The sequence below is a fragment of the Apodemus sylvaticus genome, chromosome 4 (assembly GCF_947179515.1).
Source record: "Apodemus sylvaticus chromosome 4, mApoSyl1.1, whole genome shotgun sequence".
NCBI classification, from domain to species: Eukaryota; Metazoa; Chordata; class Mammalia; order Rodentia; family Muridae; genus Apodemus; species Apodemus sylvaticus.
Genome location: NC_067475.1, coordinates 60,530,771 through 60,550,510, shown reverse-complemented (window position 1 = coordinate 60,550,510; position 19,740 = coordinate 60,530,771). Strand labels below are relative to the sequence as shown.

General features: G+C 36.0%; 1 protein-coding gene across 2 annotated transcripts in view; it reads left to right on the top strand.

Annotated features, from left to right (window-relative positions):
- Trim33 (tripartite motif containing 33) overlaps positions 1-19,340 on the top strand; it is a 76,950-nt gene extending 57,610 nt beyond the window's left edge. The window contains exons 12-20 of one of the 2 annotated variants that reach the window (XM_052179612.1): positions 2,890-3,022; positions 4,756-4,819; positions 6,796-6,955; positions 8,625-8,974; positions 10,674-10,797; positions 12,213-12,287; positions 15,688-15,840; positions 17,334-17,384; positions 17,464-19,340. In XM_052179612.1, the coding sequence (XP_052035572.1) occupies positions 2,890-3,022; positions 4,756-4,819; positions 6,796-6,955; positions 8,625-8,974; positions 10,674-10,797; positions 12,213-12,287; positions 15,688-15,840; positions 17,334-17,384; positions 17,464-17,676 (1,323 nt within the window). In that variant the 3' untranslated portion in view covers positions 17,677-19,340. The remainder of the gene's footprint in view (positions 1-2,889; positions 3,023-4,755; positions 4,820-6,795; positions 6,956-8,624; positions 8,975-10,673; positions 10,798-12,212; positions 12,288-15,687; positions 15,841-17,333; positions 17,385-17,463) is intronic. The other variant, XM_052179613.1, reaches the window with a different exon arrangement.
- Positions 19,341-19,740: the final 400 nt, after the last annotated feature.

Below are 19,740 nucleotides of genomic sequence, written 5' to 3'. Positions count from 1 at the left end.
CCCCTGAAACCACAAAGTTGGTAACCATATAAAGACCTTAAGGTTTGCCAGGCAGTGGTGGTGCTCGCCTTTAATCCCAGTACTTGGGAGGCAGAGGCAGGTGAATTTCTGAGGTCAAAGCCAACCTGGTCTACTGAGTGAGTTCCAGGAAAGCCAGGACTAAAAGGAAGAAGCCTTTCTCAAAAACAAACAAACAAATAAACACCTTAAGGTTTAAAAAAAAAAAAAAAAAAAACTCAATCAAAACATGAGAAAAAAAATTCTCCAAAAATACCATATCATTGTGTTGGCCATCTACTGATGGTCATGGGACTTCTCTTAGTATGGGTAAACATTAAGTTTATGCAGTAAGTATTTTTTTAGCGGTAAAGTTTGGGCTAGGCATGTGGCTCAGTGGTATACTGCTTATCTAGCATGTTCAAGGAACCAAACCCCGCCCCCCAAGACAGACCCTCAGTTTATAGTCCTGGCTGGTCTGGAGCTCACCATTTTTCAGGCCCACTTGCCTCTGCCCCCTAAGTTTTGGGAATAAAGGCGTGTACCATCATACCAGGTTGTAAAGTTGTAGTACAAGGACTAGAAATAGCAACAAGAAATATAGTAAATACATACACATATATCAATATCAGTTATTATTTTCATTATCAAATTTCATGTTCTATATCCAGTTGTTGAATTTTTACATAGTTTATCCTATGGCAGGTTTGTGTAATCGGCAGCATCACAGGCATGATAATGGCTTCATGTTGTGAGTGGCATCATTAAGCAATAAAAATTTGGAAGAATAGTTTAAAAAGCCCAGAATAGACTTGAAAGCATATAAAGGCACTACTGAGAGATAGTAAAATACAGGAGAGAGAGACAAAATGGAATTGGTTAGGAATTACTATTATATACAGCCTTGTTACTAAGATGTTATAATTTTCACAATTAAGATAGCTAGAAAATAATAAAGTGAGGATATAAAAATTATTGTGCATGATATGTGTGTATATGCACGCCATAAAGTTATATGGAAGCCAGAGGAAAATTTTGTGGTGTCACATTTCTCTTTACCCATCTTTGTATGGGTTCTGGGATTTAAACGGAGATTGTGCAGCTTATGCTGCTGCCGGCTGAGCCATCTTGGTGGTCCTAAAGTGAAAATCATGAGTCGGTAATAAGCAGTAAATTGAAACCAGCATGCTTCACACTTGAATGTTTCACATAAACTATTCCAGTGGTGTGAATATGTGTACCACTCCATTTATATGTGTTTCTTAAGGTATTTTGTTGTTGTTGTTCTCTTTTGTTTTCCTGTTCATTTGTTTTGTCCTATTCAGGTTTATTTTTACCTTATCTTAGAAAAATAGCTTCCACACAAAAAAGCTTATAGATCAGTGGTTCTCAACTTCAGGGCCATCTATTTAGTTAGAGATTGAAATTAGAGGTAGAGAATATTAAAGGCGTTAAGGGAATTGAATAGGATTGTCATTTTCCGTATTTATTTTTATGTGGTATACAGCACTCTTTCTGGGACTGGTTAGATGGCTCAGCATTTGCTACCCCTACAGAGGACTCAGGCTCAGTTTTCAGCACCCTCGTGGTAGCTCTCAACTGCCTATAACTCTAGTTCCAGTTCCTTCATATGACCTCTGCAGGCACACACATGCTATATATACACAGGCAAAACCCTCATACATGTTAAAATATTACTAGTAAATCCTTAAAGTATGAAATAAACAGTAAAAAGAGCTCCCATCTTAAACAATTATTTTTAGTTATATTGAGAGTTATAGCTAAGGATTCTATAGCAGAGCTTACAAATGGATGTTTAATCAAGATCTGTAACCAAAGGCTATATAGACAGAACTGCTATTACTTTTTATTCTCATTAATTCAGCCTTCTAACCTTCAACCTCATTTGTCACTGGCTTGAGGTTTTGTTTTGGGGGTATGGTAAATTGTCATGTTTTGCTTTTGAGGAGGATCCTATACTATACCCTGTCTGTTCCATTTTAGTTTCCAGTTCTGCTTTGGTTTATATTCCCTTTTCTGCAAAATGCAATTTTGTCTTAAGTCAAAAATAGATTTACATAAGATATGCTTTGACCTATGACTGAAGAACAGGTTGAAACAGGGAGCAAGTGTGGGAATAAATAGAATAAGCAAGATTAACAACTAGTAATAATGAGTTGACAATTTCTTAGGAATAGTGTGAGTGTTCAGATACTTTCAACATTTAGTGTCTTTTTACTTCTCATGTAAATATTTCTTACATAAGCATCACATTCTGCAGGAAGATGGCTTATTTTAAGACAAGAATCTGATATTTGTTTGTTTAGTTGGAAGATGCTGGCTCAAGTGTGTTTCAAAATTGCACTGCTTTATCCTCTGACCTTATCCTACTGCCTCTAAGATGAAATGAGTTCAGGTTTTTTGGCTGTTTCTTTCTTGTGTGTACAGTGATGCATCTTTGTCAAGCTGGGTGCTGATAAGAACTTGTCAGCTTAAAGTTGGGGTTTGACATGTGTTTCTCCTGTATGAATGATTCTGATGGGATGATAAAATAGGAAGGGAGGGAGACTGAAGACAAAGGTCTCAGCAATTTTGAGAAAAGGAATTGGAGTGTGATGTTAGTGTGTGAGAACTGTTTTTGTAGTTGGACAGACAGGGCTTAGTGGATTACTAAATTAATCTTAGCAGCTAGATATCTGTCATGTAATATAAATTATAAGATCAGTCACATAAACTTTATACTGTGTGAGTTCTTAGAATATCCTAAGGAAGCAACAGGTTGAACTTGATATTGAATAATCTGTTAGTTTCTAGTAAAGTGAGTATAGACAGTGACACTAATTCATTCATCATCAGTTTAATCAAAGCAAATTTATTTTTATCTTTCTTTAGTTGGAAGATGCTGGCTCAAGTAGTTTAGATAATCTACTCAGTAGATATATCTCAGGCAGTCATCTACCCCCTCAGCCTACAAGTACCATGAATCCTTCCCCAGGACCCTCTGCGTTATCACCTGGATCTTCAGGTAAAGCAAACAGGGTATTGCTGCATTGCTCTTGACACCTTGATGCAGGGGTGGAGGAATGAGGGATGTCTCCTCATGTCACATCAGGTACAAAATAGCAAGAGGGAGGCGTGTGGAGACACCTGCCATATGTGTATACACTTTACACACAAGATGTAGTAGGGAGGAGGAAAGAGGACAAGGAATTAAGGAGTTGACTCAGATGATTATGTGATTGGGTACTGGCAAGTCTAAAATTTGCAGGGCATTTAGCTGGATACTCAGGGAAGAGTTACTTTGCAGTCTAGTATCCAGAGTAAAATTCAGTTAGGGACTAAAAGGCACAGCCCCAGCTTTTCAAGGGTTTAGCTAACTAAGACCCATTTGGATTCTGAAGGAGCATTTGCTTTGCTGAGGGTCTATATATAGACTTTTCAGATTTTGCATACATATCTGTTTAAATTATTTGACAATCTTTATCTCACTGAAGTGCTACTACTAAACATACTATATCCTGTCTTTTGACAACATTAAAGCATCCAGCCGCACGTTTTATTCACTCTTTGCTGAGTTTGGAGTCTATTAACTTTTTATATATGTTTTACAGTATGGATAATGAGTTGGGTTTTTAAGTTTGACTCAGTTTTAAAATAATAAAAAATGTTTAATAAAGTTAAAACCATGTGAAATTTCAGGTTGTAATTTTAAAATTAAAAGCTTAAATATGCTTTTAACAAATTAAAATATTTATAAAGTATAGTTCTCTCCTCAATGCCCAGTTTGACTGTTACTGCTCTCAAGGGATTTCAGCTGAGACAGTCAGCATTCATGATTGGAGTGATGCCACACAGGCTAACAGTCCAGTCCTTTATGATTAGATCTTTTCCCCCCTTTTTTTCTTTTGGATTTTTGAAACAAAGTTTTACCTTGTAGCCCAGGCTATCCTGGAATTTACTATCTAACTTAAATAGGTAAACTCTACCTCACATTCTCAAGTGCTGGGATTAGAGTCAACCACTACATCCAGCTCTAAGTGTATTTTTCTGATGTAAACTAAATGGGGTTTTGCTTTGTTTCCTAACTAAAACTGAATGTCTGATTTCTGGAGGAAAAATAGTTCAGATGTAAACACAGATGTTTTTGTTTGCTTTTCTAGACAAGGTTTCTCTGTGTAGCTCTGGCTGTCCTCGACCTCACTTTTGAGGACCAGGGTGGCCTGAGATCCACCTGCCTCTGCCTCCCAGATGCTGGAATTAAAGGCGTGTGCTACTACTGCCTTGTGTAAACATGTATTTTTCTATGAGGTATTTTATTAACATTTTTTGAATTGCATCGTTGAGTGTTAGTAAGAATTTTTTTTCAGGACATTGAAAAAGAATGAATGCCTGGTTTGTGTGTACCTGAAATCTCAGCACTCAGACGAAGGTAGTGGACGATTGTGAGGTCAAGGCCAGTCTGGGCTGTATAATGAAACATTGTTCAACTTTTAAAAAAGAGTACAGGGCCACCATTGACTATTTTATGACTTGAAGATGTCATAGTTGTCCCAATTCGCTGTTTTTTGCTTATGAGTAGTATTTTTTGGAAGAGGATTCTAAAGCCATGTCTGAACTCAGCTGAAAGGAACTGTTGATGTTACTAGTGGTTACATTTGCCATCTCTGATTTTACAACTATCTTTGATTTACAAGAATTTCTGAGTTGGGTTGTATAGTTTGAACATTCTGATACTCAGTTTGACATACTGTTTTTTAGGCTTATCCAATTCTCACACACCTGTGAGACCCCCTAGTACGTCTAGTACTGGCAGTCGAGGCAGGTGAGTAATTTTTTTCAGTATTATGTTACTTACAACTTTTTTTTAATAAGAAAAATTTCAAGTAAAAGTAAACTAATTTTCGTATCCCCAGTTTCAACAGTCAGTACATAAGTTATACCCAGTCTTCTTTCCTTTGTACTCTTTGTATTTCCGTCTTCTCTGGATTATTTGAAATGAATCTCAGAAATTATGTCATTTTACATGTAACTGTTCTGTATTGTTTAGATCCAGTTATTAAAATTCCCAATTTATGCACACCAAAGTAAGCCTTATACACTCTCATCAGCAAATGTGTTTACATATAGTTTATTTTTGCCAATGTAGATGTTTCTCTTCTAGACTTTTCTATTTCTCTCATTTTTTAATTTAAGTTACCTTTTATATACACATACAATTAAAAATAAGACTTAAAAATAAGAATGAGAGATTTGGTCAGAATTCAGATTTAATTAGGTGGAAGTAAGAATACATCAGTTGTACTGTGTGCTTCCTTTGGGAGCATGTTTTGTTTGTGTGTATGTGTTGTTTATATATAACACGTGGGCAATACATGTGTTGGAGGCCAGAGAATGATATAAGATATCTTGTTCACTTCTTCACCTTACCTTTTGAGAGTTGAACCTGGAGCTCAGAATAGGCTGGCTGGCTGATCATTGAGGTCCAAAAATTTGTCTGGTGTGGTGTGTGTATGTATGGGTGCATGCATGAATGTGTGCATGTAAATGAGAGGATATTTGTAGGGAATAAGTTTTCTTCTACTATGTGGGTCCTTGGGATCAAATTGAGGTTTGGCTTGGTGGCAAGTGTCTTTACCACTTGAAAAGTGGTTTTGATAATCATTTATTACTTTAGAATATGTCTGTGAAGAAACTTTGTCAATTTCTTTGACTTTTGTAATAAATAAGCTGATTCCCAGTTTACTTCAGTGACCTAGGAGTTTGACTATTGCTACTTTTATGAATTTATATATTTCAACATATTTTTAATGTTCTTGTAACTATTAAGGACACTCCAAGTTCATGTTTTCCTTAGGCCTTTTTGGCGGCTAGAGCTGAGAAATAGTTTTTTTAAGATTAAATATCATGAATATTGACATTCTTTTTACTGTACGTTGTATAATTGAATTACTATGAAACTTTAATGTGTTAGAGAATTGAGGTTTGCAAGCACATGTATATATATTTTGAAAACTGTTCCTATTAAAATTACTTGGTTGGCTTTTCAGCTAGTGCTTTCAGAAGAAAAACAGTGGAAATTTCGTTCTGAGTAGCTATACTAGTCTTACCTATTGCTTTACTCAGTGGTGAATTTTTGTTGTTGTTTTTGCTTTTTATAGACCTTTTTAGCCATGTACCTGTACTCTTCACTTTGCTTTTATTGATTCTGTAAAGTTTGTACTAGGTTGTTTGCTGTGTATTTATTGCCCTTTTGTTTCAGTCCCCTTCTCAGATCTGAAATAATCCTTCACTGTGAGGCTTTATCAGCAACTTTTGAAACTATTGCTATGAAGAGACACAATCACTGATGTTTTATGCTGACATTTGAAATGCTCTAAAATGCATGTACTAGTAGGATGCCCCACGAGGAAAAGTCCATACTTAATCCAAGTATGGTGTGATCAAAATTGCTTGGTGCATTTAAAATACTACATGAAATTACTGGCCATACATATAGTAAGAAACTAAATGGATTTCATGTTTATACTTGAGTCTTATTCCAAAGACATCTCACCCTGTATAGCAAATGTAGCGAAATAGGAAAAGACATCTTAAAGCCCTAATTGCAGTCAGGTGTTAAGGAATGCTTAACTTAAGTCATTTACTCTTGAATGTTTTGGATCATGAAAGGTAATTTTAAGGTCTGAACTTAACATCTATCACATTTCTTTTTGAGGTAATTTTCTATTATCTTTAATAAATAATACTTTCACTTTATGCTATACAATCAAGCATGTGACTTTTATTGTTTCCCATTAGCTGTGGATCATCAGGAAGAACTGCTGAGAAAAGTGCTCATAGTTTCAAGTCTGATCAGGTGAAGGTCAAGCAAGAACCTGGGACTGAAGAAGAGATATGCAGCTTTTCAGGAGCTGTGAAACAGGAGAAGACAGAGGATGGCAGGAGGAGTGCCTGTATGGTAAGCTCCCGCCAGGATTGACAGGGTGTCAGCAGGTTATCCACTTTAGTAGGCATGTCTATTTGTCTTTAAATTCTTGTGTCTTCCACAAGCTAAGTATTTCTTTTTTTATTTCTGTTCTTCTTAAGAGTCAGCTATAATTAATCAGAAAAGACTTGATTGTTTATAATTAATCAGAAAAGACTTGATTGTCTTGAAGTATTTACTTGGTATTATCTTGAAATTTTTAGTTAACACTAATGCCATGGTGCTAAATTCTGTTCTGTTAACAGGTAGGATCTCAAGGCCACAACAGAACTGATTGTAACCTAGGAGCTCAACACTAAGATTATTCATACAAAAGATTATTGATCAAAGACAGATTTCCTTTTTGTCTTATAATAACCATTCTAGAGTTTCTTAGATGAAATAGTTTATACAATTTATAAAACAAAACGAAGGAATGTTCAAACCCAATCTTCATATATTAACTTCCCTTTCTGTTCTTTCTGCTCAGCTTTTTGCTTTTCTACCTATGTAATATAGGCATGTAGGCATCTCAGCATATTGCTATATTCAGTACAATGTATGGGTTAAAGAGCTACAACTTTAGCTAAGTGTTTATAACAATAACATCTCTTCTACTAAAACTCTTAGTTTACAAAGTGCTTCCAAAAAGAATAAGTGGTGTGGTGCAAGATCTATTTTTTATTTTACTATATTCTTCCCTTTGTTAAATGATAAGCATAAAAGGAGTTTTTGCTACTTTGTGGGTCCTTTTTTATTTCACCCTTCTATGTCACCCTCTTTCAACCCCTTGACAGGAGATAGGGGAGAGAAAAATGATAGAGGAGAAAGGGGCAATGTTATCATTAGACTGATAGATATCATGATGGCTTGTGGCATTGAGCTCCTTGGCAAGTTTGATTTTCGCCATCAGGATATCTAAATTTCTTCTTTCTTTGCTTAACAAACCATGATCGACAACCCGTATAACCTCTTGGGGTCCTAGCATTTTAGGACTCTCTGAGAAATCTCCAGAATTCCAAATGTTATAGAATCATAGAAACTATCTGCTTCTGGCCTAATCACACCCCTGTAAGAACATGAGGAAAAATATACCTGCTGTGGACATCCCACACTGGGGGTTAAACTAAAAGCCACATTCATACAATATTTCTGTGCTTTTTAAAGAAAGCAAAATTCTCATTTCAGATATGTGTACCAAAGAGTAGCATAAAATACTTCTCAAATTTTACTTAACTGATTTTAGTTTTTTTGAGACATGGTTTCTCTGTACTGGAACTCACTTTGTAGACTCAGATTCTCCTGCCTCTGCCTCCCAAGTGCTGAGATTAAAAGGTGGACTCCACAACCACTAGGCTTATGTAACTGATTTTGATTGGAAAAATAATGCAGTAGTGTAATAAGCTCTCTGTAAGAAAAGTTTGATTGTGTATAATAGTTCAGTTTCTGAGTCATCTCTAAGTGAACCAGTATTAGAGGGACAAAACCCCTAAAATCATGTCAGCGTATGTTATGGGAGGTTATTCTTTAAGTTCAGTAGTGAGTTTTACAGAATTTTAGTATATTAATGTAGCTTTGTGTGTATGTGTGTGTGTGTGTGTGTGTGTTGTGTACATGTAAGAATTAAATGATTTTTAAAAAATTTGTCTTTGTTTTCTTGCAGTTGAGCAGTCCTGAGAGTAGTTTGACACCACCTCTTTCAACTAACCTCCACCTAGAGAGTGAGCTGGATACATTAACAAGCCTGGAGAACCATGTGAAAACTGAACCTACAGATATCAGTGAAAGCTGCAAACAGTCAGGACTCAGTAGCCTAGTTAATGGAAAGTCTCCAGTTCGAAACCTCATGCACAGGTCAGCAAGGATTGGAGGAGATGGCAACAGCAAAGACGATGACCCAAATGAAGACTGGTGTGCCGTCTGCCAGAATGGAGGGGATCTTTTGTGCTGTGAAAAATGTCCGAAAGTCTTTCATCTTACTTGCCATGTTCCAACACTTCTCAGCTTTCCAAGGTACCAATAAAAGAGTTGATTTGAGTTCTTGTTATTCCCAGATCTAAACATATAACAGAAAGTTGTTCATGCCTTATTTAAAAAAAAAACAAAAAACAAAAAGGCACATTTTAAAGATCAAACTCTCTGGAAAAAACCTGCAGATAATGAAGCTGATAATGATGTATGTAGTCCAATAGTAGAACATGTGCCTAGTTTACATAAGGTCCCTGGGTTCAATCTCAAACACTAAGATGGGAAAACAAAACTAGCTATGTAAACAGTGCCTCATAATTTTTTTTGGTTGGTTTTGTTTTGTTTTTGTTTTTTTTTTTTAATTTTTTTTTAAATTTTTTTAAAGGTTTTGTTTTTATTAATTGTAATATCTGCCTATATCTCAGTGGATATGGTTTGCTAGTAATCTAATGAGGAATTTCTTTTTATTACATTACTTATTTTCAGAACGTATGTTAGCATTTGCATGCATATGCATATACAGGTACTGTAGAATGTGTACGGAGGTCAGAAAAACTTAAAAGAGTCAATTTTTTCTTCCACCATGTGGGTTCTAACCTTGAACTCCCAGAGATCTCCTGCCTCTGCTTCCCTAGTGTTGATATTAAAGGCATGTGCCATCATAACCAGCTAAGGTTTTACCAGTGTTGTTTGTTTCGAGACAGGGTTCCTCTGTATAGCCCTGGCTGTCCTGGAACTCATTCCATAAGCCAGGCTGGCCTCAAACTCAGAAATCCACCTGCCTCTGCCTCCTAACTGCTGGAATTAAAGGTGTGCACCACCACTGCCCGGCTTTTTACCAGTTTTCAAAGCAGATAGTTAGGAATATAAACTATAAAATGTATAGAATTAGAATTTACTTTCATGTAATTAGATTACTATATATACTGTATAGACAGGGAAAAAGAAAATTATGAAAAATAATTTATGAAATATATAATTCAATAAAAATACTGATGCTGAATAATAGTAAATATTTTGTCTGACTTAAAAATTAAGGGAGTATACGTGATTATAAGCACATATATAAGTATATATGATTGTAAACACAGGTACATGTTTGCATATCTAGTTTTTTTTGTTGTTGTTGTTGTTTTGTTTTTTGTTTTTTGAGAGGCCATGGAAAAGACTTGATTTGTTGGTGGTGTATTGAATACACTTGAGAGCACTGTAAGATGGCTCAAGATACTCCATAACCTCTACTGTTTTCTTTGTATGTATGGGCAGGTACATGTGGACAGGGCACAGCCTTGGGTGTTACTGCTCCATTGCCTACTTGAACTACTCAAATAACTAGGCTTGCCAATGGGCCCCAGGGTTTCTCCATCCCTGCCTCTTCAGTGATGGGAGTTACAGGCCTCAACTAGGTCTTCAAGAAAGTAAATGAGGATTGTTTTCCTATAACAGAAGTAGGACCATGGGATGCTAATATGGGCACTTGATAATGTATTTTGCTTCAGGAACCAGTCATTGAATTTATGCCATGAACAGACTGGTGTTTAATGTAGAAATTCCATTTTATAGTTTTCCAGAAGGTTGTTACTTGGTGTGTAGTTGGGGAAGTTTTAGAGAGTTTATTTTATGAGATGTAACAAAAATTTATGAAAGAATTGGAAAGAAAAAATAACCTAAGCACTAAAGGCCTATCTTCTCCAGAATAGTTTTGTTGTAATTACATTGATTAATGGCCTTTTTCCCTGTGCAGTGGAGACTGGATTTGCACATTTTGCAGAGATATTGGGAAGCCAGAAGTTGAATATGATTGTGATAACATGCAACATAGTAAGAAGGGGAAGACTGCACAGGGCTTAAGCCCTGTGGATCAAAGGGTAAGTTTCAAAGCTGACTTGTTAATAGAGACTTGATGGTTGTCAGCCTGTGTATATTGTGTTTCCTACTCCACCCATATAATCCCCACCCCAATGTAATGTTCACATGACCTGGTAGGTTTTGTATTATCTAATGAGTCATCTTATGACTTCTAAAGCCTTAATTTTTAGTTCAAGACTTTTAAGAGATGTTAGTTCCTTGTTATACAGCCCTAACTTCGCTTGAATTTGTAGCACCTCTTTTCTGTAAGCTGAGATTAGACATGTGTCCTCAGGTCAGACGTCACACTTAATGTTTCAATTCAAATCTTGATTTCTGACCCTCTACCCCCAAAAATAGCAAACACCAGACAAATATATCCTTCCTTAGTATTCCCTATTGCTCTGTTCACCTCTATTGTGGCCAGAAATCTCTAAGATAAAAAGTCACATTTGATTATCATGTCATTTTTTTTTCATCTTCCCCATAATTCCTTATGCAGACTATTATGGTAATTTGGTAATAATGTCCTTGTTTCTTCTCTTGCACCTTTAGTCTGTTTTTCTATATTTAAATTGTTCTTTTTCTTTAAAAGATAAACTTTACCACTTCTTTATAATTCTTTAATAGCTTCCCATCAATGAAACCCAAATTATTTTTATTTTACTCAAATTTTCACTGATCTCATCATTGCCTAATGTCTACTGGCAAGAATACCTTCATATAGTTCTGTGGTAATTAGGATTAAGTTTGTCTCTAATTTAATATGTGTGCTTGAAAATTCTTTTGTGACGAGAAGGAATGTGTTTAGGGTATACAAACATTAAACAAAGTTTAAGCAGAAACTAAATTTCAGTGTAATAGCTCTTTTAAAAAATAGATCTTACAAGCCTAGCACTTAGGAGGCAGAAGCAGGAAAGTGGCCACAACTTCTAGGCTAGTTTGGTCTTTATAGAAGTTCTAAACAAGTCAGACCTGCATAGTGAAACCCTTTCTCAAAAAAGAGAAAAGGGAAAGGGAAAGGGAAGGTGTTCTTTTGGGGTTGGGGGTGGGGTTGGCAATTGGATTATATATAGAGAGAGATCTTGTTCATTTTGAAGCTCAGTGTAGTCACTGACAAGCAGAGGAATAATACTTGGTTTTACATTCCTTGGGGAATTGTATTAACTACTAATGGTGAAATTTTCTTTACTCGTTTACTATAAGTTGTATTTGTGACTCATTTATATTTTTGTAGATATGAATTAGTTTTATTAGAATTAAAAACTAAAGTATAATAGATCATAGTTTCAAATTTTAAATAAAAGCAAAATTATTTTTCTTTGATACTAGTTATATAGAAAGTAATGTTCAATTTGTTATAATAACACTTTGTAGCTGCAGTCTCCAAAATATCAGAAAAAGATAGTTGTCTTCTTTTTTCTTTTGGGGCCAGAAATGTGAACGTCTTCTGCTTTACCTCTATTGCCATGAATTAAGTATTGAATTCCAGGAGCCTGTTCCTGTTTCGGTGAGTTACATGCCTTAGTATTACCCTGGTAAAGAAATCTGTGGGCTGTGACTTAGACACAAATAGTAAGTAGTACTTACAAGTAATAAGTTCCTTAATTACTCTATGGCTCAGTATGTTCTGATACTTTCTCCCCAATCATTGTTTTAGAACTTAATTTTAATTGACATGTTGTGTATACTTATATGGTATAATATGATGTTTTCACATACATATTGAAAGATTTAATCAGACTAACATGACCATTGCCACCAATTTAAATTTTTCGTAATGAGAACAAAATGGCAAAACTCCTTTATAGAATTTTGAAATACCCAGCTTGTCATTAAATGTGATTCTTTATATGTGAGTAAGGCAGTAGAACTTTTACAGCAGCCTAATTTAAAGTTTCGTATTCCTTGGGCAACATCTTTCTTTTTAATTTTGCCCCTCATTCCTGACTCTCTAATCACCTTTTTGTTTTGTTTTGTTGGTTCCTTGGTTGCTCTTTTTTTTTTTTTTTTTTTTTTTTTGAGCTAGAGATTTTATGTACTCTTAACTATGCTACAAATCAAAGAGATCTACCTTTCTCTGCCTCCCCAGTGCTGGTATTTAATGCTCTGTAAACATCTTTTTTGTTGTTGTTGTTTTGGTTTTTTAGAGACAGGGTTTCTCTGAATAGCTCTGACTGTCCTGGAACTCACTCTGTAAACCAGGCTGGCCTCAAACTCAGGAATCCGCCTGCCTCTGCCTCCCAGAGTGCTGGGATTACAGGTGTGGGCCACCACTGCTTGGCTTGTAAACATCTTTTTAAACATAGTAATTATTATTTTGTTAAATTTATTTTTGTGTGTATGGTTATTTTGCCTGCATGTATATTTGTGTACCCTGTGCATGCCTGATTCTCAGGGGGTCCAGGAGAGAACATTGTTTCTCTTAGGACTGTAGTTACCAATAGTTGTGAACTGTTCTGGTTGCTGGGAATGGATCCTCTGGAAGAGGAGCCGGTGCCCTCAACTCCTGAACCATCTCTCCAGCCTCTAAAATGCTGTTTTTACTATTTTAAAAAAAATGAATATTATAAGTGTTTACCTCCATGTATATATGTTTACTGTGTGCTTGCCTGGTGTTCATGGAAGTCAGAAGATGGTGTCAGATACCTTAGAATATGAGTTTCCAATTGTGTGCTGTCATGTGGGTGCCGGGAGCTGAGCCGAGATCTCCTTTTCTTTCTTTAAAAGTTTATGGAGTACAGTTTGATAATTTGATAAATGTTTACGGTATCTAGTAATTTTGTTGTTGTTGTTCTTTTTTTGGAGACAGGGTTTCACTATGACTGTCCTGGAACTTACTATATAAACTAGGCTGGTGTCAAACTCAGATCCTCCTATGTCAGCTTCCTGAGTGCCAGGATTAAAATGTTTGCCACTGTTAGTCTTAACTTTGAAATATTTAGAAGATTATGTAAAATAATTAGTGTAAAGTTTGTACCTGATATATAACATTGCTAAGTGTCGTTGTTTAATTTGTATGTACATTCGTCTGGGACATTGAACCTGAACTTTGTAACTAAGTGTTTTCACTGTTGGGTTGTATCCTCATGTCACAGTCTGAAACCTTATTAGAGGTAAATGGATATAAGCTCCATCTGTACACTTTGTAAGCAAGGTATGCTGTTGCTAGTACTCAGGTATTTCGGGTAGGAAGATAATTTGAGGCCACCTTGAGCTTATACAAGACATGCATCCCATCTTTAATGTTTTTAATTGTGTGAGCACATTGCTCTGATAGGAACTATGTTTTATTTCTACAGTCTCCTCCCTCCCTTTTTTTTTTTTTAATGAATTACTTATTTATTTATTTATTTTATGTGAGTACACTGTAGCTGTCTTCAGACACTCCAGAAGAGGGTGTCAGATCTCTTTATGGATGTTTGTGAGCCACCATGTGGTTGCTGGGATTTGAACTCAGGACCTTCAGAAGGGCGTCTCCTATTACGATTGACATAAGGGATATAATTTTAATGGGAAGAACATTGAAATGGGGAGAAAGCTTGTTCTTTTGGTTCTTCCCTTTTCCTCTCCTACTTTCCTTTTATCTATGGGACACCCTGTAACACCAGAGAGCTAGGATTACAGTATATCTGGCCACATGCATGCCAGCTAACTTTATAAATGAGAAAACAATGGACTTGTACACCTTTCATTCCTAGTTGTATAGTAAAAATACTAAATTATTTATAAAATTCTGTGTCTGCTCTGTTCTCATTTACTCTGTAAATGTTGAGTAAAGGTGTACTCAACATGGCTTTGCCATTTCTAAGCCCTCTTTTTTTCCCCCCTAGGACAGGGTTTCTCTATGTAGCCCTGGCTGTCCTGAAACTCACTCTGTAGACCAGGCTGGCCTCAAACTAAGACAAGTGCTGGGATCAAAGGCGTGCACCACCATTGCCCACCTTTCTAAGCCCTCTTAAGACATAGTAAAGATTGAGAAAGGACACCGAGGAAGGTCTACAGTACTACAGTGAAAGAAGGCATAGGGCCGGGAGTTCCAGGACAGCCAGGGATACACAGAGAAACCCTGTCTGGGGAGGGGTGGGGAGAAGAAGGCTAGGGAGTCTTACTACCTAATTAGAATAGAGTGTGCTATAGTACTTTATTTGGTAGCTGTTTAATGTTTAATGTAAGCATGTTAACAAAATATTAAATAGTACTTGACTGCTTGCTAATTAGGCTTAGAAATTAATTTTAAAAGTACAAAGGTTTTAACAGATGAAAACTAGTCATTTGATTCTCAAAACCCCTTTTCATCTTTTAAATTCATGGACTTCACAGTAGAAAATTACTTTCTAGTGTTTTCTTTTCATAGAGTATTCAGATAGCTTCTCTAACTTAGCAGTGCATGTTAGTAGTCCCAGGCTGAAGCAGGAGGATCTTCAATTTGAGGCCAGCCTGAGCTATATAGACTGTCTTAGGTGGAGTCAGAACACTAACTGTAACTTTTTCTTTCAGTGTTCTGAGATTTCTTGTGAGGCGTTGATATCTTGTACCATACTGTGTTCTAACCATAGCATTCATATACTTTCAAATGTTTTTTATTCTTTAAAATTTTTATAAGTGCTCTTAGGGGTCATCAAGTACCAAATGAACCACATATTGCCATAGATCTTATGGGAGGCAACTTCTCTTGCTGCTTGCTTTTTTCCCTTTTATTCTTATTAATGATAGGATCTTGGGAATTTAGAGTAACCATGTGAACCAGCACATGTTTTGCAGTAAGACTTGATATTCAAAATATATTCAGACAGAAAACCTGAAAGTACATTTGCTATACATCAAATGTAATCAATATGCTGTACATTTTCACATTAAATTGTTTGATATTTTGGAGAATTCTGACCTGCCATGATTTATGTTTTTAGATACCAAACTACTATAAAATTATAAAGAAACCAATGGATTTATCAACGGTGAAGAAGAAGCTTCAGAAAAAACATTCCCAGCATTACCAAATCCCAGATGATTTTGTGGCTGATGTCCGTTTGATCTTCAAGAACTGTGAAAGGTTTAATGAAGTATGTTAAGTTTCCAACCTATAGCATATTGGCTATTAGTTTTCCGTTGCTTGTTGTTTTTGTTGTTTTTGTTTGTTTGTTTTCCTGTTGAAAGAATCACCTAATTTGGTTCTCACCCTCCCACTTTTTTTTATTCTATAAAAGCAAATTTTGCTTCCCCCCCCCCCTCAGCTCTAGAGAAGAAGGATTATTATGTATAATTAGGAGTACATTCCTAAATATAAGACACTGGTACTGAATATTCTTTCCTAAGGGAGTTGTGGTTGAATAGGAAAATGGTCTGAAGTTAAGTAATTTGGTGAGATATGATTAGTATGCCCACATTTGGGGCACTTACAGAAAACAGTGCGATTAAGGTGCAGGCCTCAATATGTAATGGTGAGGGTTTGGTTTCTACAGTGAATCTTTGAAGCTAAAGATGCCTTACCTGTAAGTGAAGGAAAAAATGTGACAGATAATCTCTATCAGGGAAATTTCTTTTTGTTATTTTTAAAATAAAGCCAAGTTAGTTATTGTTATAGAAGATTGTCTTCACTATAGGAAAAGGAAATGGTATTAGATGAGAATCCGGGTCTACCCATAGCAGTCTCTAGAAGCATCAAGGTGCCACTGTAATATACAAACCAAACTCTCCATGAAATTTAAAGTGTAGTCAACTTGATCTCATCTTTTAAATCTTACTTTAGATTTTCTTTCTTTCTTTCTTTCTTTTTTTAATCTTTTTTTTCCCCCGAGACAGGGTTTCTCTGTATAGCCCTGGCTGTCCTGGAACTCACTCTGTAGACCAGGCTGGCCTCGAACTCAGAAATCCGCCTGCCTCTGCCTCCCAGAGTGCTGGGATTACAGGCGTGCGCCACCACTGCCCGGCTAGATTTTCAAGTTAAATTTTTTGGCTTTTTAAAAATTTAGATTATTTTCAAATGGATATGCTATTGTGTACTGTCTTTGACAGAAAGATACGTTCTGCCTGTCAAGAGTTCATTTGTGGGCTAGGCATAGTGATGAGGCAGAGGCAGGCAGATCTTTGTGAAGTCCAGGCTAGCCTGGTCTATATAGTGAGTAGATCTAGGATAGCCAGGACTATATAGGGAGACCTGTCTCAAAAAACAAACCAAACAATACAAAAAGTTATTTTGTGATTAATGTATTGCCATAAAGATAGAATTCTGATTATCTTGTGGAAGGTTTAACCATTTTAAAAATAGCATTCTAATTTTCTCCTGAGTAGATTGATGCCTTCAGACAAGTTTCTACTAAGATTGACCTCAATAATTTAGGATGAGACTGTTATTAAGGTTTCAAAGTAACTTTATTAACAGTTTTATAAAGAAAGTTGTTCCATGTTCAGTAGAGTTTTAGATAGCACTTAATCTGGTTTTAGCAATTTGTTCTCCCTAGTATGGCTGACTTTCGTCACCAATCCTATACAGTTTCTTAACTTTAGAAAGGATTATAATTTCCCTTTTTTTTTTTGACTCTGGTATCCTTTTTAGATGATGAAAGTTGTTCAAGTTTATGCAGACACACAAGAGATTAATTTGAAGGTAAGCTTTTCAGACCACGCAAACTTGGTGAAGGCATGTGCATTATCAATAGGTGAATATTCCTGTCTTTTGCTTGCAGGCTGATTCAGAAGTAGCTCAGGCAGGGAAAGCAGTTGCATTGTACTTTGAAGATAAACTCTCAGAGATCTACTCAGACAGGACCTTCGCTCCTTTGCCAGAGTTTGAGCAGGAAGAGGATGATGGTGAAGTAACGGAAGACTCTGATGAAGATTTTATACAGCCTCGTAGAAAACGCCTAAAGTCAGACGAGAGACCGGTACATATAAAGTAAAATGACGTGGACTTAATCAGTTGTTTTTAAGAAGAAGGAAACAAAACAAAACACCCTCTTATTATTTAAGTGTTACTGGAATATCCTGTGTACAGTGGTTTTACCTCCTTACAGAAGCTGGTAGCTTTCATACAGTATTAGATTGAAATAATGGAAACAGAAAACATTCTTGTCAAGAAAAAAGGGGAGAGAACTCTGTTTGCAACTTTAAGGACAAAATTAGAAGTGAAAAAGTTTGGGGATTTGTTACAAATGAAGATATTTCTCTGGCTGTTAGAAATGTAGATGATCATGTGTGTTAATTGGTGCAGGATACTGAGTCGAGCAAACCTACAAGGCTCATGTTGTGAGATGTGTCTCTGCTAGAGCACACAGATACTCAGACAACCTAAAAGCCTCCCCTCCACAGACACAAATGGGTTGTTTTCTGGTTAAAAATGAGTAGATCAGATTCCACTTGAATGTCACTAAAGATGCATTGAATCATGCCACTGTATTTCCTCTCATTTTGATCTATTGGGCCTTAGTTTTTAAATTGGTTTAAAAAACTCAGCAGTAGTTTTATTTTATTCTTAGACGTAGGGTCTAGGAATATAACCATTGATGATTTAGTCAACTTCAGTGGTGTACTAAAATGATGATAACTTTCAGTAGTGGATCATACAGATTTATGGAAGTCATTCCCAGAAAACCCTTCTAAATAATTACACTTACTGGTCAAATCATCTGATCACGCAGTTAGTTATTCCCTTGAAAGGCAGAACATTTATTTCGGAACTTTCTGTATAGGTAAATTAGATTGAGAAGGTGACAACTTTAACCCAGTCTTTCTTCATACCAGTTTCCAGTAGACTACTATTGGTAAACAGAAATCTGTCAGCTACCAAATGTGTACAATTTTCTGTATTTCACTTTGTCTTATTTGTAAATAGTGAGCTCAGACTTCTGGCAGATCAGCAACATTTGCTGAGCCTGTTTTTTAAGCTAATGTGTATTCTTACTAATGTTCCTATCAAGAATGGATTTGTAATATATGCTGTCTATTTCTAATGTTCACATTCATATTTTGAGGTTCTATCTTATTTTAATAGAGAACAGACGTCTCAAAATATCTTCAGAAGCAGCTTATTATTGAAATATCAAAATATTGAAATAAACCCGGTGGGGTTAGATTAACTCATCTGTCCACCAAGTGGGACACGTGCATGGACTGGGGGCTTTAAATGACTTAGAAGAGACCTTAAGTAAATCCTGAGGATGAGCCGATCCCCACTTGAATGGTAATTGGAGTAAACCCAGCCTTTTTACTGCTGATGACAGGAGCAGAACCTGAAGCAGAGAACTACTGGCTCTGGTTTACTCTCCTCCTCTTCGTTGTGATGCTCAGATCAAGTGTGCTCTAGACTGTGTGCGCCTCTCCGCTGGATTAAGAGTTGCAGTCCTACTTCTGTATGGACACAGTAGAATATAAAGTGACCAAAGTAGAATTCAACATCAGAAACATTTCAGGTGTCAGCAGATGTGTGGCAAATCATTTGCCTCTTAAAAAATTCAAAGTAAGCAGTTCAAACTGTAGACTCCTCAGAAAACTATTTGACGTAATTGCCGAAGAAGTGAATATTTTTAGTGTGCATTGAATCAAATAAAGTGCTCTAAAGAAATTATTATACAGATTCCTTTGGGTTGTTTTTTCTTAAGGGACTTGGGTAAAGAGGAGTATGGTTTAGGCTTTCTCATATTACACTTAGAAAAGGTTGATCACATTATTGCCTCATCTCCTGGCTTCCATTAGCTTCTCTCTTCTTTTATAAATTAAACTTCGAGTTTTTTTTTGGGGGGGGGAGGGGCAGGTTTTTTCTTTTTCTTTTTTTAAATGCTCCAAACCATTTATCATTTTTTTGAAGTTTCAAGTTTGTTTTTTATGAGGGGAAGAAAATTTATTTTTAAAATGTTTTACTTTATTCCTATTTCTTTTCTTTGATATCCATGATTTGAATTTGTAAGTAAATTAATATCCAAGAGTACGTTTTTGGCAAGTGGGGGAGTAGGGGTTTGACTTCATTT